General features: G+C 40.7%; 1 protein-coding gene across 1 annotated transcript in view; it reads right to left on the minus strand.

The window, feature by feature from the left end:
* LOC102261324 (protoheme IX farnesyltransferase, mitochondrial) overlaps positions 1–27,769 on the minus strand; it is a 118,925-nt gene that overhangs the window by 66,266 nt on the left and 24,890 nt on the right. The window contains exon 4 of the mRNA XM_005857342.2: positions 20,561–20,685. Within this exon, the coding sequence (XP_005857404.1) occupies positions 20,561–20,685 (125 nt within the window). The remainder of the gene's footprint in view (positions 1–20,560; positions 20,686–27,769) is intronic.

Consider the following 27,769-nt stretch of genomic DNA (forward strand, 5'->3'; position numbering starts at 1 on the left):
GCTTCAAGCTGCCTGGCTGCCGGCCGCCATCTTGGTTGGCAGTTAATTTGCATATCTCGCTGATTAGCCAATGGGAAGGGTATCGAAGTTATGGTTAATTACCATGTTTCTCTATTATTATATAGGATGATTTTTAGCCAGACAAGTCTGTTTCACTTATAATACAACCAAATTTTAACATTCTTGAAATTTTCCATGTAGCAAAAGTTAGGGAATTAACTAAAGAAATAAGCAAGAACTAAAGATTTAAATAAAAAGGCTGGCATTTCTTAAAAGTTTTTTCCCAATTTCATGAAAAAGCACTGCCAATGATTTATTTGCAGATAAAAATAAAGAAAAATTTTTTTTTCTCTCATCATAGTCTTATTTACAATTGTATTAAACTTCTCTTGATTTTCACTATTTGTTTAATTTAACCAAAGAAACTATGATAAACTATAAGAAGTAGGCTGGAAAGAGCACAGTTGAACACCAACATGTTTGACTGGTGGACAGTGACTTCACTTGGAAGATAGAAACTTCACTTCACTTGGCGGACAGAAATTTCACTTCACTTGGCGGACAGAGATTTCACTTCACTTGGCGGACAGAAATTTCACTTCACTTGGCGGACAGAGATTTCACTTTACTTGGTGGATAGAAACTTCACTTGGTGGACAGTGACTTCACTTCACTTGGTGGGCAGAAATTTCACTTCACTTGGACAGTGACTTCACTTCACTTGGCGGAAGAAGATGTCACTTCACTTGGGGGACAGAGACTTCACCTCCCTTGGTGGACAGTGATGGCCAAAGCATGTGAATGTTCTTCAGCTTCTATGAGGAAGAGGACTTGAATCACAAAGCAGTGTCCGCCACCAGGCCATGTGTGCATCTGCACACTATAAAGTCATAACTCAAAGTAAATAATTCTCAGAAAAAAAGCACCTTTTCCTTCCTCAGATCCATTTTCTGTTCTGTATTATTACCATCATTTCTGAATTCACATTTCCCATAGTTGCTGGGGCTGTGGTAATAATATCCTAACTGGTCAACATGCCTGTAGGCTTTTTCCATGCCAATGGCTCTTAATTTCCCATTGAATGAAATCTAAATTCTTTTGCCTTGCAATTTTGACACTAAACAATATGGCCTTAGTTTTAAGGCCAACTACTTCCTTTCTGTAATCTGACATTCCAGCCCCTCCACACACTATACACCACACACACACACACACACACACACACACACACGCTTTCCAGCTCCCTGTTTTGGCTCAGGTTATTTCTTCTGACTAGAACCATCTTCTCATCTTCAAATCATGCACACTCTACCAAGCTAAAATGTGCTCCTTCTAGACTCCGTCCATGCCCAGCTCCCCGCCTTACCAGCGATAATCTTTCCTCTATCACAGTGATGGCGAACCTATGACACACGTGTCAGAGATGACATGCGAACTCATTTCTTTTGGTTGATTTTTCTTTGTTAAATGGCATTTAAATATATAAAATAAATATCAAAAATATAAGTCTTTGTTTTACTATGGTTGCAAATATCAAAAAATTTCTATATGTGACACGGCACCAGAGTTAAGTTAGGGTTTTTCAAAATGCTGACACGCCGAGCTCAAAAGGTTCGCCATTACTGCTCTATCACATCCTATACCACTTTATTTCTTATTCATTTTCTACCCTCAACTGCAGTTATCTATGTTTATATCTTATACTTCCCACTAGGCTGTGAAAGCAGAAATAATGTTTAGTTTCTCTGTCTCCAAAGTCACTACATGGTACAGGTAGATACTATTGTTGTTGTTCTTCATTTTACAGATGAAGAAATCAAAACATATAAAGGTTAAGGATTTTGCCTCATGTCCCACAACTATTATCAGCCAGGATTCAAATCCATGCTCTTAACTATCATGCCTTGTAGCCTGTCTATCAGGGCACTACAACTGTTGGCACTTACGATTATTTTCCTGTTCTCTTTGATTACCAGGTTGCTTAAGTGGCTAAGTTGTAGCTACTATAGCAGCAGGATAATAGACATACATCTCTAAGCATTAACCTTACTTCTAACTTTTTCAATTATTCTTTTTTGCTTGCCATTGTTCTTAAAAAGTGCCTGGGGATAAATACATAATTTTAAAAATGGACATTTACTTCTTATTTACAGTAAAATTCAGATAATAAAGCTTGAAATCAAAGGTGAGATGAAATACAGCTGGCTGAGGCCGACAAGATATGAGTTGGAAACATACATAAATAAATTTAATATTAATTATAGAATTAAAATCAGCACTAGAAATAAAAAAGAACAAAATCCACCCTGATGAAAATTAAGGCAGTTACAGGCAGAATGAGCATGATACATTCACCCAGATTACAGGAGGAAAGAACAAAGATGAAAATGTCAAGAAAGGAAATTGATGGTATGGGAGACAGACAATGGAGAAGGAAAACTAATGCCTGAATGGGAAGACACAGTGTTACAAAGATACAGATCCTCCACGTCATAGTTCCTGTATTTGTAAGGATCTAAGCTTCAAAGGTACAAAGCCATCAGCTGGAGAGGCCAAGCTTGGACAAGCCTAAGGACATTATACTCCGGTGCACTTTCCACTCACCATTTTCATGTGAAGTTTCCTGTACTCACTGCCTCCATTTCATCATCTTCTTCTATTCCTCTTTCCACTCTGGCTTCCCAAGGCCACTGTGCTGCACAACTCCTGGAAGTACCATTCATTTTTATTCCATGTGAATGACACCTCTGGAATTCTGCCTCACCTTGGGTTTGTGGCTTCGCCTCCCAACAGACCACCAAAACAGCCTTACTAAGGTCAGCAGGGATCTCCCCATCATTATCACCAATAGACTTTCTTAGTCTTCAGCTCACATAAGTTCTTGGCAGCTTTCCACATGACTGGCCACTCCTTGCTTCTTAACTATGCCCTCCTGCTTCCTTGATACCGTGGTTTTCTTTTCTTCTTCTTAGTGTCCACTGAACAGTCACTGTTCTCCTCATGCCATTAAATAGTGTAGCTCCTCAAGGCTGGTCCTTGGCCATTTAATCTCATTTGTATCCACAACTCCAATTACCAACTGTATGAAGATGACTCAAATTTTCACCTGCATCACATCCCTGTATTCTGACCTCCAGACCCATATACTCATCTGTCTACCTGGCATTTTCTCTTTGCTACACTAAAGACACCTCAAACTCAGTTAAGTCCAAAACTGAACTCATGATCCTTCCACCAAACCTGGTCTTCCTTGGGAAGTTAATGATTATCACCATCTGCCTCATTTTACAAGTCACATTCTGGGAGCTATTCTTGACAACTTCTCTTCCTCTTTCCTCCAATCAGTCCTAAGAAGTGTTAACTTTATCTCTTAAATATCTCTCACAATTGTCTCCTTGAGCATCACCCTGGCGTAAGCCAGCTTCACCTTTTGCTGAGCGTATGGCAAAACCTCTTGATTGTTCTCTGGATCCATTTGGCTCAAATAACAAACCTGACCCAGCTATCCCTCTCTGCTAAAGCATGACCATTGCTTCCAAATGCTCTTTAAGAAAAGACGGAACATAACCTTTAGGAACATATACATGGTCTGCTCACTGCCCTCCTACGCAGCCTCATCTCACTCCACACTCCTCTTTGCTGCTCTGTCCAGTGCCAGTGCTCTCAGATTTTCTAAACCATGTTCCTCCAGCTATGGGCTTGGGCACATACTAGTACTACTTACTCTGTCTAGAACAGTGGTTCTCAACCTTCCTAATGCCATGACCTTTTAATACAGTTCCTCATGTTGTGGTGACCCCCAACCATAAAATTATTTTCGTTGCTAATTCATAACTGTAATTTTGCTACTGTTATGAATCGTAATGTAAATATCTGATATGCAGGATGTATTTTCATTGTTACAAATTGAACATAATTAAAGCATAGTGATTAATCACAAAAACAATATGTAATTATATATGTGTTTTCCGATGGTCTTAGGTGACCCCTGTGAAAGGGTCGTTCGACCCCCAAAGGGGTCGCGACCCACACGTTGAGAACCGCTGGTCTAGAATGTTCACTCACCTCCCCTATTTGCTTAGTGAACTCCCACTCACTTTACAATCTCAGCTCAAGTGCCACTTCCATCGCTTTACAAACACAAATAATACCAGGTACCTCTCATTTGTAGCACCGACTAAAGCAATACTTTCCAAATAAAATGTGTGATTATGTCTGCCTCCTCTCCTGCCATTAGGCATTAGGTCCAGTGAGAGCAAAGATGTCTGTTTCTTGTCTCCGGTGCCTAGTGACTAGTATATATAATACACATTTAGTTGAAGATACAATAGTTGAACATGAGTTGAACACATAAACCAACTGCTTCAATAAAGGTATCATTACAAACTTCCACAAAACATAGGAAGCGGGACCAGGAAATATCAGCTCAGCGCAGATGAACACTCCATTAGCATGAGGTAGGTGAGGGAGACATGCACCCATGACAGCAAATCACAGGGAAGAGGCCTATAATGTCAAGCCCTGCAGTTTCAAGTAAACACTACACACCCTGCATAAGGGCAAATCCTCTGACTGAACATACCTCTCTTAGCTCATTGGTGAATAAACAGGGGGAAATTACAACAGTGGGGCTGCCAAACCTCCCAACATAAAAAGTGCAAAAGTGTACCTACAGGCAGTAGAACATATGTTAGAAAAAAATCTAACCAGGGAAAAATAAAAGTAAATTTTGGCAACCATAATAAAATAAGTGAAGGAAGATATGACAACTATGTGAATGGAAAAAAAATGCCTGAGTACAGGCACATATAAAAAGAAAAATAGGCAAGAAATTGAACTATTTTAAAGAAACTAAAAATCTAAGAGCTGACTAATAAAACCTAGAAATGAACACTTATATAAAGTACAAAACCTACATTTTAGAAATGACATTTACTAAGAATATAAAGTGTGAGCAATCGGGGAAAGCCTACTGCTTCAATTCCCACCTGTGCTTTTCTGCCGCACACTGTAACATTTCTGATTGGGCTCCCTGCTTAGGCTGACTGGGAAGTGCAATGCTGTCTAGTGTTCTACTGACACCCCCTGCTCTCATGTGCTCATCAGTGGTCTCAGAGTCTAATAATTACTTTTAGATAAGAAGACTAAATAGTGCAAAGATGTCTACTTTGCCCAAATAAATGTACATGCACAATGTAGTTCTAATTAAAATCTCAAAGGGTTGTTTTAAATAACTTCAAAATAATGATTCTCATCTTCATCTAAAACCTAAAACCTCACGAAAAAGAAGTGCACTGAGGGAAGACTTGCCTTCTCAGACATTAAATTATATAATGGAGATATACTACTTAAAAGGGTGTGGTTCTGGAAACAGAATAAATACAGAAATAAATCTAAAGTATAACAGAATGTAGTGATTATAAGAGTGGCATTTCAAAATAATCCTGGGAGAGCAAGCTAACAATCTGGGACCAAATTAAGCCTAAAAACCACCCCACAATCTATTAAAAAAGAAAATCCACATCCTATATAATAAAAGCCTAATATGCTAAGTGTGCGGTCATCTGTTCAACCACTCAAAGTGTAATATGCTAATGATATGCTAAGGTCGCTCAACTGCTCACTATGATGTGCACTGACCACCAGGGGGCAGACGGTTGACCAGTTGCTATGACGTGCACTAACCACCAGGGGACAGACGCTCCGACTGGTAGATTAGCTTGCTGCTGGGGTCCAGCTGATCAGGACTGAATGAGATGGGCCGGACACGCCATGGAGCCCTCCCGCGGTCCCTCCCCGGCTGGCCAACCTCCCGTGTCCTTCCCCAGCCCCAATTGTGCACCAGTGGGGTACCTCAGCCTGGCCTGCGCCCTCTCACAATCCGGGACCCCTCAGGGGATGTTGGGGAGCCGGTTTCGGCCCGATCCCACAGGCCAAGCCAAGGGACCCCACTGGTGCACAAATTTGTGCACCGGGCCTTCTAGTAGTAAAATAAGGCCTTTGCAATTATCCTTCTCAAGGAAAAAGCTATTTATTATAAAATGACAGATTTGATATTTGATAATGTAAGACCTCCATATAGTCCAATTCAACATAAACATAAATAAAGGGCCACATCAAGGACAGGCTGGAAAAAAATATTTGCAACAAATTATTATATAGCTTATCCTTCCTATATAATAAAAGGCTAATATGCAAATAGACTGAACGGCAGAACAACTGAACTGGTCGCTATGATGTGCACTGACCACCAGGGGGCGTGCGTGGAACATGGCGGGCATCGGCTGCAGTGGGATGGTGGAGCAGGTGAGCAGGGGTGACAGACCAAGGCGGGGCACCAGTCACTGTCATTGGGGCACGCCTCTGCCTCTGGTGGTTACTGAAAATTCTTTGCTCCTACCCACCACGGTCCCACCCGGTGCTCACACCTGCTGCCAGCGCCAGCCCCGCTCACACCCACAGCCGGCGCTGGAACCACTGCTCACAACCCCTGCTGGTGCCCAGCACTGGTCCCAATCACTTGGCGCCATCAGTAGATGCGAGCGGCGGCTTCTGGCCCGGATCGCCCCTGAGGTTTTCTCCACCTCCCCCTGCTCCTGAGAGGCTATCAGGGCAGCAGCCACCGCTATCACCCACTGCTGGGAGGGGCCGGGCGGGGGCGCGGAAAATGGGCCAAGACCCGACCCTGTGCCTACCGCAGCCTCTTGAGGCCCATAGTTCCTTTCAAGGTGCACCAATTTGTGCACTGGGCCCCTAGTATATAATAAAGCTCTTAGATGTCACTTAAAAGGAAAATATTTTCATGCTAAAATGGATAAGAGACATGACAGAATTGTGGCAACTAACAAAGAAGAAAATGGAATGACTAATAAATCCTTATAATCAATGCATTATACACTTAAAAACATTTTTCTTTTCTCAAGACCGAGGATAAATAAGAATAGAAGAATGCGTTTGACAGTGTAAAGAAGCAGAACGTGGGAGTGGGGCGTGATGTCACAGGGCTCTGGGAACCTCTGGAGGATTTAAGCAGGGGAGGGAATATCTCACTCATGTTTCAGGTCACTCTGGGCGCTGTGTTCAGAACAGCCTGAGGAAGGGCAAGGTGGAAGCAGCAACATCAGTTAGGATGTTATCACATAGTTTAGAAAAGAAACAACCATCCTCCAGGCATTCTTCACAGCCTGTGTGTGTGTGTGTGTGTGTGTGTGAGTATGTGTGTGTGTGCACATGCACTCCTGCACACGCTTAATTTCCGATGACCTGAATGTGGAGTTTGAGAGAAAACCAGGGACATAAACGGCTTCAAAGTCTCTGGCCTGAGTAACTATCATATCAAATTGAATGACAGCATGTACGAAGGGCAGTCAGAGCAGGATTGAGGGAAAAGATCAGAAAGTTGAGTTTTAGACACATTTCTGGTATCTTGCAGAAATCCAAGTGGAGCTGTGGAGGAGGCAGCAAGATATGTGGAGAGCTAGGTTTCTGTACCTCCTATTTCTCCCCTCTGGTAATGAAGCTTCTGATGAGGAAATGTATCGTTAGAATACATTTTCACTAATAGCTATTTGGTTATAAGCACAGAGAACACATAACTCATAACAATACCTCCAAGTCGCTTTGGAATACCAATTAATGAAGAATAATTTTTAAAAGCCTTCAAATAACAGAGAAGATAAAATTAATACATAATTTCATTTAGTACTGAATAAAAATCTTAGTTCGCTTTTATAAATAACTTTTATATTTTCATTAACTTTAGCTTGATTTTACCTGCTACCTTAGTATTACCCAATTTTAATTCAACTTGATTTATTACAATCTCAATGTTAATCCTTTCAAAAATAATTAATAACTTTCCAAGAAAATTTATACACAAAATTATATTCCTCTCTACCCTATAAAATGTAATTTCATTTTAAATAATAGCTTTGATCAAGTTAGAGTAACGAAGGAACAATGTAGCGCTGTTTATTCAGGCTCTTTTAAGCATGAACTTAAATGTTCTCATTTGCTTACTCATTTTCTCATTTATTCAATAGTCATCCACTGACTGCCTATCAGCCCTATTTGCCAAGTACCAGGGATGCAGATATATAATACACCTCTGCAACCAAGAAGGGCGCCCCCAGACGAGTGGAACATTCAGGCATGTAAAAACAAAATTGAAGTTCAATGTAAGAAAGGGGCAACTCAGAAATAAATACACAAGGAGTTATGAGAACAATGTAGAATGTGTCAAAATCCGGACAAGGTTAAATTAAACCCTAACATACACGTTTTGAGGAAAACAAGTACAAAACAAATACTGATTAAAGTGACCTTAGTGGGAAAGATTAACTAACTACAATGAGCCTGAGACTATTTTTGTGCTACCATATACTAACTTCTAATGACCACGCTTAAGAATATCCATTTTAGGTGTCCTCTCATAACTAACAATTATATATGAGTATGACTGTAGTTCTTTCGCCAAATGACTTAGCTCTAAAGCACCGGTCGCCAACCGTTGGTCTGCGAACCACTGGTGGTCCGTGAGGTCCGAAAGGTTGGCGACCGCTGGTTTAAGGACACCTTTGGAGTAGCGGCCGCCAACCGGTGGTCCGTGGACCACTGGTGGTCCGTGAGGTCCGAAGGGTTGGCAACGGCTGCTCTAAAGTATTCATCAACCACCTAAGAGTGGACTTGCTGTTAAATGAGACTGAGCTGGCTGGCTTCAATGCCTTGGCAGCCTCCATAAACAAACCTTTTAACACCTAAGCCTATAGTGCCTTGGTTAAGAAATCAAACCTGAGGACAGTCAACCACAAACAGCCACCGAGGTTTTCCCAAATAAAGCACTGCTTAAGCTTCAGCCAATCAAATACGTTCCCAGCTCTGAGATGGCATCTTCTCTGAAAGCCTTTCCCAGCGCTTCTCCTCTCCACTTCCAGTTTGGTGCTGCCCAACTTGAATCATTTTTTGCTCAAATAAACTCTTAAAAATGTTAAGATGCCTCAGTTTATCTTTTAATACTTTTTAAAATCAGACTGTAATGTTAAAGTCACCTGCTGGCAGCCTGAGATACTTGGAAGTAAAACACCAATGACATATCCAGAAATATTTCTTTGATCAATGAATTATTAAAAATAAATGGATTCTTTACTATCACACCATCCTATACAGACATTTAAAAAGCAAATGAGAACTCAATGTTCAATCACTATTTAGATTTCAACTCGATAGAAATAATAAAATTAAGGATGAAAATAAGCATGACAATAAAAACTAAATTTAAACAATGGGATGAATTGGCTGTCTAATTCAAATGATTTTTTAAAATCATGTAAATTTTTTAAAACTATGCTTACAAAATAACAGAAATTTACAGTATTATTTAATATCTGTGTGGGCATTTGTGAAAAAGAAATGGACTAATGAGAGAAGGGATGATTAAGAAATATGAACAACTATTGAAAACTAAGCCAAAAAATGTACTATTATGGAATGGCACGAAATGCAAATAAACTTTAGGAGCTAGTCTTTGAATTTGACAACTGCAAAATGGGAAAGTGACCTCAGACAACTGCAAATAAATGAGGGACGATTAAGCCAAAGAATTTCACATAGAATGATATAATGTGCATTGTAGTAACTCCTCACCGGGGAATAGGTAAATGCAGGCTGGAAGTTTTATTGTCTTTGAAGGGGCTGATATTCAATGGACTTAAATTTCACAAAGAGCTGTGTGTTACTCTATTACAATTAATGACACTTTCTGAAACATAACGCCTCAGTAGAGAAATAATTGTGAACACATTTGAAATATCCAGGTGTTTCTTGAAGCAATTTACATTTGACCTTTCTTGACTTTACCTTTTGGATGCTAGAACAGTACCATCCCCCCTTTTAAATTTTAAATAATGAGCTCTCTATAATATAGCTCAAGAAGATACCCATGCCCGCAAGCCAGCAGCTTCGCCTAAGAGCAAAGATTCAGCACCATGGCTTGAGTCTATGGAAGTGGCTGAGAGCTTTTGTGCTCACTTTTCTCAGCATGATGAAAATAAGTACAGAAAACTATACCCCTCGTTTTAGTTGTAAAGAATTCTGTTTTCATAGAAAGCATTTTCTTTTCTTCAGAAATATATTTTTTAAAATTTTGGTAAATGATGCGACATTAAAATATTTGCTTTATTTCAAAGGCCAGAACTGAGGTGGTGGTGGTAAGTGGTGGTGGTGGTGAAGTTGGGGGGGAGCGCAAGGCAAATTTAACCTACTGACAGGTTTTGTTTGGTATGCACAGAATTAAAAAAAAAAAAAAGGAGCCAACATTTTCCATTTAACATTCAGGAAATTTCATCTCAAAATCCATGTATCTAGCTTATACTGAAAACTTGGAGGTTCTAGCAACACGGCCTGCGTTTTTCTAGGCCAATGACAATAGCTGCTCCCCTGGCCAACACACGCATGCACCAACTCAGAATCACCACCAGCCCTAAAACAGCAAGTAGAACATGAAAGGAAGGGGCCCAAGAGCATTGGCCTCTGAAATGGAAAACGTCACTGAGGGTAACTAAGATGAGTGCCTTGTAAACAGAGAATAGCTTTTTAAAAATGCTATTTCTGAGGCTATGTGTCTATAATCACTTTCCAGCACATAACAGATGCTTGGATCTAGGCAGCCCTGTGATCTCAGATGAGGACAGTGGAGGGAGAGGAGGCTGGAGAAGAAACAGACCATACAGAAACTATAGGGTCAAAGTTAGGATTCTCTTCTCTATCATTAGAGTAATAGAAAGCCATCACTTGTGGTTAGCAACAATCAGTGGTTGCCCGACACCTACAAGGTAGGTCTCATTGCTTTAGCAGGCATGTGGGGCCCCTGCTGACCTCCCCTGCTCACTGCCTCAGCCAGACCTCACAGTGCCCTCCCCGCCTTGTGATGTTTCTGCTGCGCTGCAGTGTTTGCAGGCTCTGAGTGATCTCCTGTGTACAAGAGTTCACATTTCTGTGTCATTACTCATGATGTTCTCTATCTGGAAAGTTCCCCTCTCACATGCATCTACCTGGTAGATACCCACGTAACTACCTGATACCCCGGTCACTTCTCTTAGAAGTGCCCCAGACCTCCAAAGGTAGAAATGATTGCTCCCCACATCTTGCACTGCTTACACCTAAGGAACTGCCTACATTCCACACCAATACCAACGTATTTTATTGTTTTATTGTACTTTATACATCTGTCTTTCTCTATCATACCTTGAGCTACTTCAGAGTAGGGACCAATCATTACATCACTAAAAAAAGTAATCAATAAATGTGTAAGGATCCTTTCTGAAAGTAACTTTCAAGAAATGGCCCGTGTAGTATCAGCACCTTCTATACTTATGAACATCTTGCTTTCCGGTCCTGGGAACTCAGGATCACTCTCCAAAGGGCACGTGAAAATCAAGAGGATTTCAACAGCCTCCCCCTCCTCAATAATTTTAACCTGAATTAAGCAGAATAAACAAAATTCTGAGCAAGAGAGACCTAGTTCAGACACATTTTCCTGTCCTTCACAGGCATTGAAGCAGAGTCTTAGAGCCAGAATGTTCACCTAGTACCCATGAAAAGGGTCATTTTTTATATAGGCAAGCCAGAAGTACTCAGAATGACTGAGTATCTGTTGAAAAATGTACAAACTAGTTTTCTTTTTATGGGAAAACACGTTAGATTTTTTAATGAGGGGACTGTCCACATCTCTGTTCAAGGTTAACCGCATGCGTATTTAAACAAGCCTATTTTGCTGTTCGGTCAGTCACTCACTCAACCTAAGTGAAAATCATGGAGGGAATCCAGGCTCAGAAAACAGTGTCCTTTACCAATACCCTAATTCACAAGCCCCTGAATACTTCTGTATGTATTGGGAATCTGGTCTAAAGATCTCTTTATATTCTTAAAGCCAGATGTTACATTTAATTCACGTTATTTCATATTAGGAAATAACATCAGGGACTTTGAGGGCGGGGTCTTTATCCACATAGTTTCAGGCAGCTGTTTAAGGCAATGATCCACAGCACTGTGTAATCCTTGTTCAGTACACCTAACGGCAGCAATATAAGCAATGGTACGTTCTAGATCAACCATGCTTACGCTAGAAGCAATACCAGAATAGCCATACTTTTACTAACATATATTAACGAAAACATTAGGATATTACATCAGACTTTTATTTCAGTGATATTTTTCTTTTCTTATAAGCTAGCAGGTAAATATTTTCCAGGACTAAAGAAACCTCAGTTGGAATAAAAGTTAAAACTGCCTATTAGTATTTTAAGGTTACAAAGTATATTTTAAGGCATAAGGATACTCTAGGTTACATTACATAAATCTTATTAACTACAAAATTTCTCTTTTGTTGCCCGCTATCTCTCCATGCCATCATTCAAATCCTTAGTTTCTTTGTTCCCTGTGATCGCTGCTTCCAGGAGACATCTGGCATAGGATCTGAGGGAAATGCCAGAGTGAAGTTTTCCTTAAGATTAATCACATAGGTAAGTCACTTCCCTTTCTGCCAAACAATACTTTCTAAACCTTCGCAAAGGACTAGGTGGTCATGAAAATGTGAGTTTTAGAATTTGCTTAATCATTTACACATAGATTTTAAGGACAAATAGCTTGCCTAAAGAAGTTTGAAGCTCCATTACTGGGTAAAAATAGCAACAGACAAAGAATGATCAGAAGCTGATCTGGGTTAAAGGAGTGTAGGTATAACAAACTGCCCCACTGTCTCACCACCCCTAACCCTCCACCCCAATTCTGGCTCCTACCCAGTGTCTGGGAACTCAGTATGGAAATCAAAATGCTCAAATTATCCTGATTTTAAAGCATAAATATTAAGGGATAGGAATTTTTAATGTATTGAACCTTAAAAGCAGTTTGTCACTGGGGCACAAAGGGGGAATATGAGATAAGGAAGCACACAGTCCTCAGGGATCAGCCACAGAGTCAGTTCCCACAGCAGTGCCATCAGTCAGCCTAGAGCAGCCGTGGGCAAACTGGATCCGGCCCGTTTGAAATGAAAAAAACTAAAAAAAAAAAAAAAAGACCGTACCCTTTTATGTAATGATGTTTACTTTGAATTTATATTAGTTCACACAAACAGTCCATCCATGCTTTTGTTCCGGCCCTCCGGTCCAGTTTAAGAACCCATTGTGGCCCTCGAGTCAAAAAGTTTGCCCACCCCTGGCCTAGAGTCACCTCGCCTAGAAAACAGCGAGGGGGGTCTGAGGTTAGAACAGAGAACAAGCGGCTAATGGGATTCAGAAGAACAAACTCACCTCGCCTAGAAAACAGCGAGGGGGTCTGGGGTTAGAGCAGAGAACAAGCGGCTAATGGGATTCAGAAGAACAAACTACTGGGAAAGGCCAAACACACTGAAGATTGACAAAAAAAGATAATCTGGCAAGAAACTCAGGTTGGCTTCTGCTAGACTCTAACTGGAGGTAATTGGAAGAAAATAAGATTCTGAAAGCATGGGGGATGTGTGGCAAAAACAGACCAAACTTTTATGTTAATAACAACAATAATAGCTAACATTCACTAAGCACTTAGCATGTAGAGAGTATAAGTGCTTTAAGTCCTCCCAATCTCATTACAGAAACATACACTATGGTACTTCCACCTCCAGTACTTAGCAGCAAGAATGCCAGCAGGTAATTTGGTGGAAGAAAGTCACTAATGGAAATAGCCTTATTCCAGGGTGGTGCCTGGACCAGGACATTTCGGCTGAGAGAAAAAAAGCGGTAAACGAGGAGCCCATGGTCTACAAGTTCTGCTCCCAATTTGACCATTTTCAGATATGTCATCAGTGACATCACTAAGCTTCATCTCACTCTTCCACAAACACTGGAATAATACCACCCCACCCACCAAATTACTGTAAGAAGCAAATAAAATAATAACCAGTTAATATGGTATGTAATTTATAAAATACTATCTACAAAAATATGTTCAAATTATCATCTCTGCATTTGCTGGCAAAACTTCATCTAGAGTTATTTTAGTTATAAATATCTATGCCAAACCCACTCTGCTTAGATGGATCATTCCGGAGAGTGAATCAAATGTAATTTAGGAACTGTTTGGGGTTATATATTCAGGAAAAGAGACTGCATTTAAAATGCATTTTCCTTTTGACGTTCAGTCATGCTCATGATTTTCCTTTTACAAAGAACATATTTAGTTGGAGAGTCTTTCCCGAATACTATTCAGAGACTCTATGCAACCTGATCCAGTGCAGTAGCTAATCTGAATCATCAAAAGGCCACAGTTACGGACCTCAGAGGCCATTGGAGGAATGCAAGTTGTCCCCCAGTTAAAACATCAAAGTCCAACAAATCACAACACTCAGAAGAAAAATATATTTCTCATATTGATTTTTCTTACTCAAATGATGTTCAATAAATGGCATCACTGGCATTTGCTAACTTCAGTTCTATTCTCCTAGAATACAACACCACATTTAATAACCACTTTTGTTCAACATGAAAGATGAAAGTCAATTCCTATTGCTCAAGGCAGACTGCAGAGTCAAAACAAAAGAAACATCAGAGAAAGGGAAAATGGAGAAAGATGCATTAGATATTAACCTCATATTCAGGAGAAAACCGAAAAAATCTTTATCTGTTTCTCCTTCAGAGTTTTAAAGGCTGTGAATTTTATTTTGCCCAACCCACCCTATAATTCAGAGCTCTTTATCCAAAGCCCTTCCTTTTTACCTTATTTCAGCCATGAAAATTCTCTCAAGTATTGTCAGTATGAAACAAGAAACATGTCTCTTCTTGACCCTGTATTTTATTTCCTTCCGTAAAAATTCTTAATTCAAAGATACACTAGATCCTAAAAATAACATACCTTATCAGCTTTATCTTTCTAATTATAACCTACCTCTCTGATGCGAAATTCTACTTATGTTTTGTGCCTTTCTTGTAATTTTCTCCAAAATAAAGTCTCTGAGAACATCAATGGTTCTTCTTAAAACTAAGTCTAGGTTATAAATTCATTCATCATGTATTTGATCTTTCAAAAGAGCCATTTTTGAAATCCCATGAACCTAGACTTAAACAAATGAGCTAATGTATGTAAAATGCTTAGAACATTACTTGGCATATAGCAAGTACTAAATAAGTGATAGCTGCAATTGTTGTTATTATTAACACTTCTTGCTACAAAGCACAGGACAGATCCCCACAACAAGGTTATCCAGCCCAAACTGTCAAGAGTTTAGAGGTTGAGAAACCCTGTATTAAAAATTAAAGGATCTGGCTGGTTGAACATTCGAAACATCTGCACTTAAAAAACCCTAAAAACTGCAGAAAATGCCCAGCGTGTTTGGCCTGGTGGATAAAGCACTGGCCCACAGATGGAAGGGCCCCAGGGTCAAGGGTCTACCTAGCTTGCAGGCTCAATCCTGGTCCCCAGTCCCAGCGAGGGAGTGTGTAGGAGGCAACCAATTGATGTGTCTCTCCTCCTCCCTTCCACTCTCTCTAAAAATCCATGGAAAAATATCCGTGGGTGAGGATTAAGAAAAACAAACAAACAAAAAAACACCCCCAAAACTGCAGAAAATATGTAAGTCCTAATGATAGTTAATAAACCAATCTACATACCTTAAGCTAAGACCTGATGGACAAAAGTGAGTGCCTAATAGCAAAATGGATAAAACTCACCGGTAAACATAAATTGACCAAAAAGCATTAAAAAAATCCCCCAAACAAAAACTAACTCTACTTCCTAAATAATCAATACAACTTAATTCAAAAGGGCACATCTAATGTTACCTAGAAACCTGGCATAGACTTTCTAACATGCGGTGTTGATGACGACCACTCTCACACACTGTCAAATGGAAGTTTAAGTTGATACGAAACAAACTAAAGGCCTTCTGAGAAGAAATTTAGCTGTACTTAAAATACATATCTTTTTGCCTTAGCTGGTGTGGCTCAGTGGTGGGAGCATAGTCCCGCACACCAGAAGGTGGCAGGTTCGATTCCTGGTCAGGGCACATACCCAGGTTGCGGGTTCGATCCCCAGTCTGGATGCATAAGGGAGGCAACCGATCAATGTTTCCCTTGCACACTGATGTTTCTCTCTCTCTCTTCCATCCTCTCTCTAAAATCAATTTTAAATATACATATTTTTTAAATTTTAAGTTTTTATTTTGAAAACTACACATCTTTTAACACACCACATGATTTTGGAAATCTATTGAAAGACATAGTTAAGGACATGTTCAACAACTTAGCTACAGGAATTGCAGTTCAGCATTGTTTATGTTGAACAAAAGACTGGAGATCTCTAAAATGTCCAATAAGAAGAAATTGATTAAACAAATCACGGTGTATTTATATATAACTCTTAAAATCATGTTATAACAAATACTAACCAGGATGTTTCTGATATACTATTTATGGAAAAATACACGAATTACATATAGTATATAATTCATTTCCATGAGAAAAATTATATCGGAAGATGTGTGCCTGTGTGTTAAAGAAGTCTATAAATGCACTAGGGTGGCACTGGTTAATAAGATCATAGAGGTTTCAAGTGTTAACAAGGGATCGTGTAAGCACTATGAGGGCAGGAATCTGGCTTTCTGCTATAGCTCTAACACACAACAGTGTCTGGCATAATGGAAAAATAAAACAAAACTTGTTCTTTTTGCTTATCTCCATTTTCTCACTGTTCTGCAATAAATAAATTATTTGCATAGTACATTTTTTAAATGTTACCTTAAAAAGAATAATTCAACAGCTAAACTAATTTTTTTACAAATAGAAATGGAAATGCCACCTACTTCACAGGACCACAGGTTTAAATAATAATTTATGTAAATATTCCTTGTAAACTCGGAAGCACTGCATGAATGTCAGAAATGAGTTATTTTGTTAAGATCATATATTTCAAAGTTAAACCAGTTTCATATACGCTTTGGCTGGTAGCCTTCCTCTCAGCAGTTTCACTTCCGGTACTTTGTGTTACCTTAGAAGCGAAAATTTGCAATAATAGAGAACTGATTGAGAACTGGCGCATCCATGAAATGGAATAGTATGTCACAATTAAAATGTATCCTGTAGAAATGTATTTATTGACATATACTCTTAACCTCTTTAAAAAATTCATATATGTAACATAAGTAAATAATCCTCAATACAGTTTATTATAGCATCTATGATGTCAAATATTCAAAGTAATTATGATAATTTTTATCTTTTTAAATTTCTTCATTCATTCTACTTGAATTTATTCAGCTTTTCACTTTTAGTCATTTGTTTCTCAAGATTCAATCAGTCAAAGCCATCAACAATATTTTATCTTTTAGTGGCTAAATTAAAAACATTTTATGAATGGCTTTCATCCTTTGAAGGCATACCTGCTTTAAAGCCACATTATAGTGTCAAATTAAGCACATGTATATTTTATAAACCATGTAATTCCTTTCTACAGTTTAATGTTAGTGGTTTCATATACATATCTTTATGCACTAGTCACTACTTCATAAATCAGAAGCTGAATCTCATTTTCTCTCCTTAAAACAAATGTAAGAATCGTTTTCCAAGGCTTTATTTTTCCTACTTTCACAGAGAGATCACAGAAGTAGGGTACAAAGAAGAGTCACTCAGAACTAAATTAATAACAGCTAAAAAAAAGTATTTAGAAATGTGAACTGGATTGGAATTCCTTTATAAACACGGCCAGTGGGAATTTTTTCTCCCATGGATCTCTATTAGAAGCTGAAGAACTCTTACACCTACCACCACATATATGCATTCTTGAGTGAACACCAGCTCCCTAAAAAAAGTAGTAAGTGCTTCCATTTCCCCAAAGACTACGTCTTTATCTGGTATTCAAAAACTCAGCTAAACCCTTGTTGTCTAGTATTACACTAATTAAAGGCACTAATGAAAATGTCCTCACCTTCCTTTAACTTGATTTTATAAGAATGCCTACCAACACTAGAACTAAAACATTTCCAACATGTTATTTACAGAATATCATAATTTGGGAAGCTGATCAATAACATAATAACAACAGAATTGTACAGTTATGGGAATCAGCAAAAATTTTAAACAATTGTGAAGCTTCCAACTAAAATTAGAGCCCAAGAAAAGTGGAAGAAAGCAGTATGTTGAATACAAGAAGATGAAGCCATTATTCATGTACCCAACAAGCACCAATCAAGGTGACAACACGCCCGACAATGGAGAGGGCTGTGGGCGGGGAGTGACATGTGGAGGAAGGAAGGGAAAGTGCTCCAAAGGAAGAGCAGGGAGGTGCTAGGTGAGCAGCAGGGCAGGGCTGGACAGCCCACCGAGGCAGGAAACAATCAGCACCAGGAGGAATCCCATCATGTAGTCTGAGGCTTTCCTCAGGAACCGTTTAAAATCCACAGACCCCACCCACTTTCTACTGTGAATAAACTTCCTACAGACTCTGAAATAAAGTGCCACCTAAACTCATAGTCTTCTTAAAGTTTCTAAAACCTAGGTCTATATTCAGTTTCTGTAAATTACTGATTAAATGTAAATCACTCCATTTCTTTCCTCCAGATACTGTCTTGCTATAACTGACAGGTTTTTTATTTTTTTTTCCATGATAAATTCTTTGAACTGCCTTTTTTAGGGCAGCGGCAGGTTGGGGGTGTCGCAGCTTCAACTCAAGGTGGCTCTGTATTATCCTATATAATAAAAGCCTAAAATGCTAAGTGTCCGGTCGTCCATTCAACCAATCAAAGTGTAATATAATAATGAATGCTAAGGCCGCAAAAACCGCTCACTATGACGTGCACTGACCACCAGGGAGCAGACGCTTCGACCGGTATGTTAGCTTGCTGCTGGGGTCTGGCTGATCGGCACTGAGCGAGACGGGCCGGACATGCCCTGGAGTCCTCCTGTGGTTCCTCCCTGGCTGGCCAACCTCCCGTGTCTCTCCCTGGCCCCGATCGTGCACTGGTGGGGTACCTCAGCCTGGCCTGTGCCCTCTTGCAATCCGGGACACCTCGGGGGATGTTGGAGAGCAGGTTTTGGCCTGATCCCTCAAGCCAGGCCGAGGGACCCCACTGGTGCATGAATTTGTGCACTGGGCCTCTAGTCTTTTATAAAATCCTGGCATTTCTGCTAACCATTTGATGTTTATTAGTTTATTGTTATTACTGGTTTTTTTTCTTTCCTGAATTCATTTTAAACCTTTTATTTTAAACCTTTCATTTAAATCTATGTAATTCAAACAGGAGACAGCAGTTAGTAGCTCAAGGGTAAATACAGCTCTTCAATTTTACACACAAGCCTGGGAACTAGACTAAGTTCCTGGCTGAATCTTATGGCCTAGATTTATAACTAAACAAAGGTAAAAATTTAAAGTTTTTTCGTAAAAGACCCAAAATAGCCATATAAATCCATTTAGCTTATATTGCTTTTCACTCAAATTTTCATTAAAAACATGTTTATTGTGAAACCATTATTATTCTCTTAGCCAAGAAATATGGGAGGGTAGCATAAGGAAGGAGCGACTTGGAAGAGGTGGCATCACAGGCCACAGGCGTCGACAATACTGCTGTGTAGTGGGAGGGCTATTTGAACTCAATATAAGACTGTTTTGACTTTAAAAATAATAACAAAAAAAATAAATCTTACTTGAAATAGATTCACACTTCTCCAAGTAACTGATAAGACTTTATAAAAACACAATGAATGTAGTCATTATAACACTAAAATTCCCATATTTTATGGACTACCAACTTATATATCCACTCAGCCAAGCTGTTTTCCTGCTGCTGACTTGAGTTCCTGTTTTAAAGCTGTGCCAGTTCCTCTTGGGTGTTCTTGTGATGAAAGCAAGCAGCTTTCCCTAAGTTTTAGCCAAGCTCCTTCACATAGTTATCTTATGAAAAAGCCACAACGTTGGGGCACACCACAATGACAGGAGAAAAAAATCTTTTAGAGAATTATTTTGATGTTTAAAATAATGGGGGGGGGGGGGGGGGGGGGGGGGGGGGAGATTTAAACATAAGATGCTAATGAAATAACATGCTAATTGAAAATAATATGCTAATAAATAACATGTTAAATACAATTAGCTAATTAATAAAATGCTAATTTTGACATAATCTGATGACAGACACCAGGTTTACTAAATACTGAGTTACTAATGTTTTTTAAAAGTTGGATATGCATTCTTTTTTGTATACTAGTGACTTAAAATGCAAAATCAAAGGAAAGAAAGAGGAGCACACAATGATGAGCTCAGGGAAATGTACCGGAAATGGACAAGAATGGAAAAGTTTGACAGCTTTAAAGTACTTTCTAACACAAGGCATGCTGGTTACTTGAAGCAGATATGCTATTATTTTCTCACCAGAACATAACTGAAAACCATTCACCTCAAAAGAAAAGACACCTTGGGTACATTGTTATAAGTTCATAGTAACTCTTCATGCATATGTGACCTTGGAAGTTTTTTTAAAAACGTGATAATACCACAAGCTGGGAATGAGTCACAGTATCATGATCTACCTGGAAGGCGATAAACCCACCTGATTGATGGAGTTGGCAGCACAGGATGCCAGGCCTGTTCCCACAGAAGTGAGCAGAAAACAGGACAAGTCGAAGGGCCCCGGGGCCAATGCGAATCCCGCTGAAGTGGTGCTGACAACTAGAGCTGAAACAGAAGCAGAGCAGACATCTCGTTACCAACACAAGCCCCACACTGCAAACGGCAGACAAGCCATCTTCCAGGGAACCCAACCAAGGCTAACCTTCCACTGAAAAACAAACATTTTTCCCACTATAAACATTATGTGTGCTCATCACAGAAAAATGGTCTTTTTCCTTTAATTCCATTATACATGAGAGAAAAAATAAGGTGGATGTTTTAGATTGAACCACTCTCTTATTCACTCAACACACATTTATTGAATACCTCCTTCATAACCAGTACTATGCTGGGCATTAGGCACTGTGTGGGATGAAGGGATGAACAAGGTCTCATTCCTGCGCTCAGAATGTATTTGACGGGGAGACGACAGACAGACAGTCATAACTGTATAACACAAGGCAGGAAAGAGCAAGGCCCTGGTCTGTGGGTCTTAATTCTACCTGAGCAGAGGGCTTGCCTGTAACAGATGGTGGCCCCAGGGCCCAGAAGATGACAAGAGGATGACTACAGCCACCAACAGAAACAAAGAGAAGAGGCAAGATGCAGAAACAAAGCCATGCAATCTGAGCATCCACGGTGACTGCCCCTTTTCTTAAGCCCTGGTCCTTTTTCCCTGGGGGTTTGCAGAAGCTACAGGGCCAGGAAGTGTCTGAGAGTGGTACTGACACAGGGCTGCAGAAACTGAAAAAATGATCACTGTTAGTGAATTAACTGGAGAAAAAGACTTCAAGAAGATGGCATTTAAACGGGACCTTCAGCGGGATGTAGAAACAGGCAAGTAGTGGGATGGGCAACATTACAGGTGGCTGGATAATTCCAAGAACCAGCACAGGGGCAAGAGACCACTGTCAAGACTCTAAAGCACCTGTGACTTCTGCCTAGATTGTCAAACCAAACAGCTAGGAAGCAGTTTTGAACCTCTCCTTTCTCTCCCTTCTCTACATCCCACCCATTGCAAAGTACAGTCTGTTCTCCTCCACAACGCATTTCAAACACACTTCTGCTGCCATCCTCTCGTCCCACGGCTCACAGCCGGGGTGGTGCTGCCACAGAGACAGTCAGCAATGCCTGGAGACAGAGTGGTTGTCACGACTGGAGGGGATGGATACTGCTGTGCTCCAGTGGGTGGGCGCCAGGGATGCTTATAGACATATTATAGGACAGCCCCCAAAAAGAACTTTCTGGACCCAAATGTCATATGCTGACACTGAGAAACATGTCATCTAGCCCAAGCTATTATCTTGCCTCGAAAACTGGAAGGGCCTCGTTCCTTATTGGTCTCCTCTTTCTTCAACCTTGCTCCAGCACGGATGATATTTTAAAATGTACACAGATCTGCTGCATAGGAAATCCTTTGACACTACACCTGGAATGAGATGCAAGCTCTCTCCCCAGCCACACAAGTGCACTGGTGCCTCTCTCGCTCACTGACTCGTCTCCCCTCACAGGACCTTCTGTTTTTAAGCCAAGATCCTTCTTGCCTCCGGGTCCATGCACTTCCGCCTCCTCTGCCTCTCTCACCATCAACTCCTTCTCATCTTCCAGATCTCATTGTAAGTATTACCTCATAGAGAGAACTCTGATCCTCATGTCTGCAGTGGCCCTCCCAGCGACTCCTCCCTCACAGCATCCTTCATTATCACACACAGCACTCATCATGCTGTGGCCCCACATGGAACATGGGTCCCTGGAAGGCGGAAGCCCCGACCTGGTTCTCTGCCATACTTTCAGGGTTACCACTAGGCCAAGTACAGAGCAGAATTTCCCAGAGGAAGAGGAGGAAGGGTGGCGGCTGTCAGATGGCAGAATATCAAGTTGAGGAGTTGGCATTTCATTTGATGGGCAGTAGAGACAGTCTAATGAAGAAAGTGACCCATAAGACCCATAACTGCCCGGTAGCAATGGGCACCAGGACTTACAACAGGCATAGTTGTGCAGAGAAACAATGTGAGAGTCTATGCCATTAACCCACTGTGCATAAACGTAGTAAGAGTGGGAACCAGACAGATGTAAAGGGTATTTTGATGGAACAACTGTTAGGACTTCTTAACTGTGAAAGGTGGAAGATAAAGTAACAGCATAAAAGAATAAAAGGTAAAGGGCTGCACCTGGGTGCATGAAGAAGAAGGACCACAGTGACAGAAATAAGGAAATCGGGGGAAGGTGATCCAGCTGGCTGGGCTCAGGAAAAGGCGCTGCCTTTGAGGAACTGTAGGCCATTCAGGTAGACGCGTGCAGAACATTACACTGGAGCCCAGGAAAGAGATGGAGAAGGTGGGAGGCCCAATGCTCTGAATCCTGCACCCACAGACCATGGCTGAGCCCCAGAGAACAGCCAGCAAAGATAGTGAAAAGGAGTGTATCAGAAACATCAGAATTTTACCTTTGGGAGTAAAGGAATCCTGACAGACCCAGACAAAGAATATTTGGAGAAAGAATCAGGAGAATGAGGTATCATGGGTGTCAAACATGTGAGGGCCACAGGAGGCAAGACTGGAAGGCACCATCGCGGACATCAACAAGCAAATGTAAATGCCAGAGAAACTGACATCCCTTCTAATGGCCACAAGTTGGCTGGCATGCCCTTCAGTCCAATTTTATCAGCAGCATCCAGAAACTTTATAGTTCTGCCATTGGACATGCCTTGTGCCTAACACTTAGGCCAGGCACAGGCTTCTTCATATTTCTATTTATTTGATTGGGATCAATATAATTTGCAAAGGTGACTTAAATGCATGTGTGGAGATTGTCAACCTAACCCAGAAGTTCCTAGACAGCGTGTATTTGGCAAAGGGGTTCTTCCTTTACCTTGGTGGTCCCACACAGTGTGTGTACCTGAGCCTCCCGGGGAAGCGTTGCCTCCAGAAAAGAGGACAGAAGTACAGGTTTGAGCAGACAGACTGAAGAACAAGGCCCAGGAAAGAGAAACAGGTTTGGATAAAGGTGGGGAGACAAACAGAAGACGAGTAGCTAAAGGCAAACAGGGGGCTTATTGGAAGTCACAGAGGCACACGCAGGAGAAGAGCAGCTGGCTCAGGCTGTACCCCCTTCTCCGCTCTGCCTGGCCCACACGCCACACTACAAGTCAGAACACAACCCTCTCACCTCCGTACAGAACAGCAGCGAAAACCCCGTGGACCCAGGGCAGCAATTCAAGACTAAACACGATTTCAAAGGAAACATTCTGAAGAAACGTTTAGCTCTCTAATTCTCTAACGACTTAGGCCCAAAAAAAGAAAGCCACAGTGATTCCAGCTTTGGAAACAGTAGTTGAGGGCATATAAAGGATATCTTATGCAGGTGAGACAGGACAAGAACAGCCTGTCATGGAACAGCCAGACCTGCACACATTTAGTGACCACCAAGAAAACAGCATTTTTAAAAGAGCAAACAAAAGTCCTTTCAGGATACTCAAACAGCTCCGTTCTCTGATATCACACCGTCCAGCGCAAAGCCTCAGGGACAGGCTGCGTGCCACACTGTGGCATCCTCTGCACCATTCCACGGCCTCCCGGTGGCTGGCGACTCTGCACACGCTGCCCTGTGTGTGCGACAAGCCAGGGCTGGAAGAAACATCCTTAACACCCAGGCCACCCCTCAGCTGTACAGACGAATGCCGCCGCCAAGAAAGGCTGATGGTGTCAATGGGAGACTTTGAGAGGAAAGAGGCTGCATGGCATTCCCTTTCAAAATGAACTAAGTAAATTGCTTTTATCCACAGAATAAGTCAGTCAAAATAATTCCTGACTATTTTAAGGCCTTGAACCTTACATCAGAAGTAGACTGCTTATAAACACCTTATAAGCAGTCTACCTTATAGAACATAGAAAATCCTTTCTCGATATATAATTAGCAAAAGCTAGTCACCAAAATAAAGAACCTCTAAACATCCAAATAAAGAATACCTCTAAATATCCAAATTACATTTTGTATAGTGTTTTATAAACAAATAAGAAAAATCAATTAACACCTAGTGGACAAGAGAGCACCATAATCATTAAGCTGTCAAAATAAAAATGCTGTGAGAAGAAAATTCACTTTAAAATAAAAAAGAATATGTAGTTACATGAAAGCAAAACTCTTCATTCATTTTTTCTTTACATTCACCTTAGGGCTTAAATGAGTGATGAATAATATACAAAGCACATCAAATTTTAACTAATGGGTTCAACTGATAAGTTGAGAGATAGAAAGTGGTTTACAAAAAACTGACAAAGGCAAAAGGTAAAACATGATCATAAATTTAAAAAACAGAAATAACTGCCTAATTTTAAAATGTACAAATTGTGAATGGTAATATACATTACAAAATTATAAGGATGATTATTACAGCCAAGGAAACTGGAATTTTGTAGAACATTTCCAAAAAAGATCAAAAGCTAACAAAGAATGTATTGTACTTACTGCATCAAAGCAATTAAGTTAAAGAAAGAGAAGGGCGGAGGATTGATAAATTGTGCAAGGAGAACTGACCAAAGCAATACTCTCGTACGGCACTGCCACAACTGTAATTAAGCTCCTCATTGATTTCCTGGGATTCATTACAGGGAATCATTTTACAACACCGGATCTCATTAAAAGTGAATGTAATACATTCTTTCATTAATAACATTTGAAATTATATTTTATTTGGTAATCTCATATTCTGTCCCTTCACAAGTAAACATAAAATCAATGCTGCCCACGAAGCATGACCCGTCTGACGGAGGCCCGGAGGACTGCTCTGAGGCCCGAGGATGACGCTGGAGGCCCAAGGAGGAGGAACCTTCCCAGCCCCGTGGAGCCTGCCTCATCCCGTCCTCGCTCCTGGCGGGTGTCCAGCCAGGGAACCACATGCACCCCCATGCAAAGATTCACTAACAGCCTGTGTGTGGGGTGCTTAGCGAAAGGCAGTACTGACTATTAGGCCCAAGTTTTTCACAACTCAACCTCTCCAGTCAATCTCTTCTGACCCATCCCATCATCAACAGGATTCAACAGAAACGGTCTCTTGTCTGCCTGCTTTCTCCTAGGAGTTCTTACATATGCTCTCCGTAATTAAAACAAAATTATTTTGAAATAGTCACAATTAGGCAAGTCCGTCCGGCCTGGAAGAAAGCCAGCATCCCTGGTGTGAACTATGGGTGGCCTCAGAGCAGAGCAGGCCACAGTTGACGCTGGAAGGGAAACAGGCCTCAGTCCAAGAGAGGCGCAGAAATGAATTCTGTCAACAACCAGAGGGCCTGGAAGAGGACGCCGGACCCCAGGAGAACCACAGCCCTGAACAAGCACACTGACTCCAGGCTGGTGAGACCCTTAGCAGAGAATCCAGCCGTCCATGCCTGGACTTCTGAAATAGTCACTTTGTGTTGTTTTAAACTGCTAAGCTTGCGGTAACTTGTTTTGCAGCAAGAGAACACTAATACCTACTGTAACAAGGGAGGCATTTAGGAAAGGCCAGTCTACCAACAACAGAGGACAGACTGACTGGAGTGGATGGAGGCCACTGCAGGGCAGGGCGGGAGTGCTGAGGGCCTGGAAGGAGGGCAACAGTACAACAGAGGGTAGATCTGTGCTTGGAAGGTGGCCGCACTTTACAGAATGAATATATGTGACCACAGCAAAGGAGCTAAACATAATTCAGTACCTACTAGTCTAATCTCGGTCCTAAGAATCCCTCCCACAGCATTCCCAATGACTGCCATCTCCAAATCTGGTGACGGGAACCGACTTCTCCCTGGGCACCTCTTCTGTAGAGAGGAGCACTAGCTGCTGGGCAGCTCCCCCTCAAACCAAGTCGAATCAATTTCCTGGGAATCCCTACCTACGGCTGTAACTTCTGTGGGCTGGAGCAACAGCTTCCTCTTAGTACCACCCTTCCATCATGCAGATGAAACAGCCCCACGTCCATGCTTTTCCAAGCTGTGTCCCCGATGACCACCCACCCCTGACTTCCACATCCCTGTGCATGCGGTGACACCTTTCAGAGACATGCTAGTTTTTCACTATAACAAAAGCACTTGGCACAGTGCCTGGCAGATAATAAGGCTTATTAAGTGGCATCTTGGTAACTATTAAAATGTGGTTCCTAGAATTCTACATGACATATTTCTCTGGCTACTAAGCTTAGATATAAAAGCAGTGTATAAAGGAAGTTTGAGAAACTAACAAGACATTTCATAAAAGCGCCACACACCTGTCTTATGATCTAGGTTACTTCTTTGTCACCCTAGGGCAGTGATGGCAAACCTTTTGAGCTCCACGTGTCAGCATTTTGAAAAACCCTAACTTAACTCTGGTGCCGTGTCACATATAGAAATTTTTTGATCTTTGCAACCATAGTAAAACAAAGATTTATATTTTTGATATTTATTTTATATATTTAAATGCCATTTAACAAAGAAAAATCAACCCAAAAAATGAGTTCGTGTGTCACCTCTGACACACGTGTCATAGGTTCGCCATCACTGCCCTAGGGTGTGAATGGAAAGTAGTTCTTCATAAGATGGACTATAAATGACAATGATAAAAACAAAACACACATTTGTGAAGCATTTACAATGCCTGTGTTTTAACATTCATGTAAATCTCAAAAACACTGCGGCTTCAAAACAGTGTGGAGACTTCAGGGTATGAGAAGAAAATGTGAAAACTTTCACTTATATTTCACTTTTTAATTCTTTCTTTAAAAGCACTTTATTTGGCATATCTTAAAATGAATATAATTCATTGGTGTACCAGTACATGAATTTTATTTAAAAATAACTGTACATTTTATCTTATGTAAGACATATAATAATGCAAATATTACATATATATACATATATATATATTTATATATATATGTGCACTTGAAACTTTTTACTGATAAAGAACATGGCTAACAACCTTTGGAGAACGTGCTCTAAAATAAACAGCAAGGCAAGCAATGGCAGGTCTTAATATTTGATTTTCTACAGGAGACCCACGTGCAGACCCGCCGCGGCAGTGAGTGCAATGGAGAAGCTAAGAGTACACAGTCTGCGTGCAGTCCTGGGCTCTCTGCTTTACAGATATTCTCGAACAGGTACTCCAAAGTCTCATTTTCAGAAGAAAATTCAATGCAATG

The sequence above is a fragment of the Myotis brandtii genome, unplaced genomic scaffold, assembly GCF_000412655.1.
Source record: "Myotis brandtii unplaced genomic scaffold, ASM41265v1 scaffold1103, whole genome shotgun sequence".
NCBI classification, from domain to species: domain Eukaryota; kingdom Metazoa; phylum Chordata; class Mammalia; order Chiroptera; family Vespertilionidae; genus Myotis; species Myotis brandtii.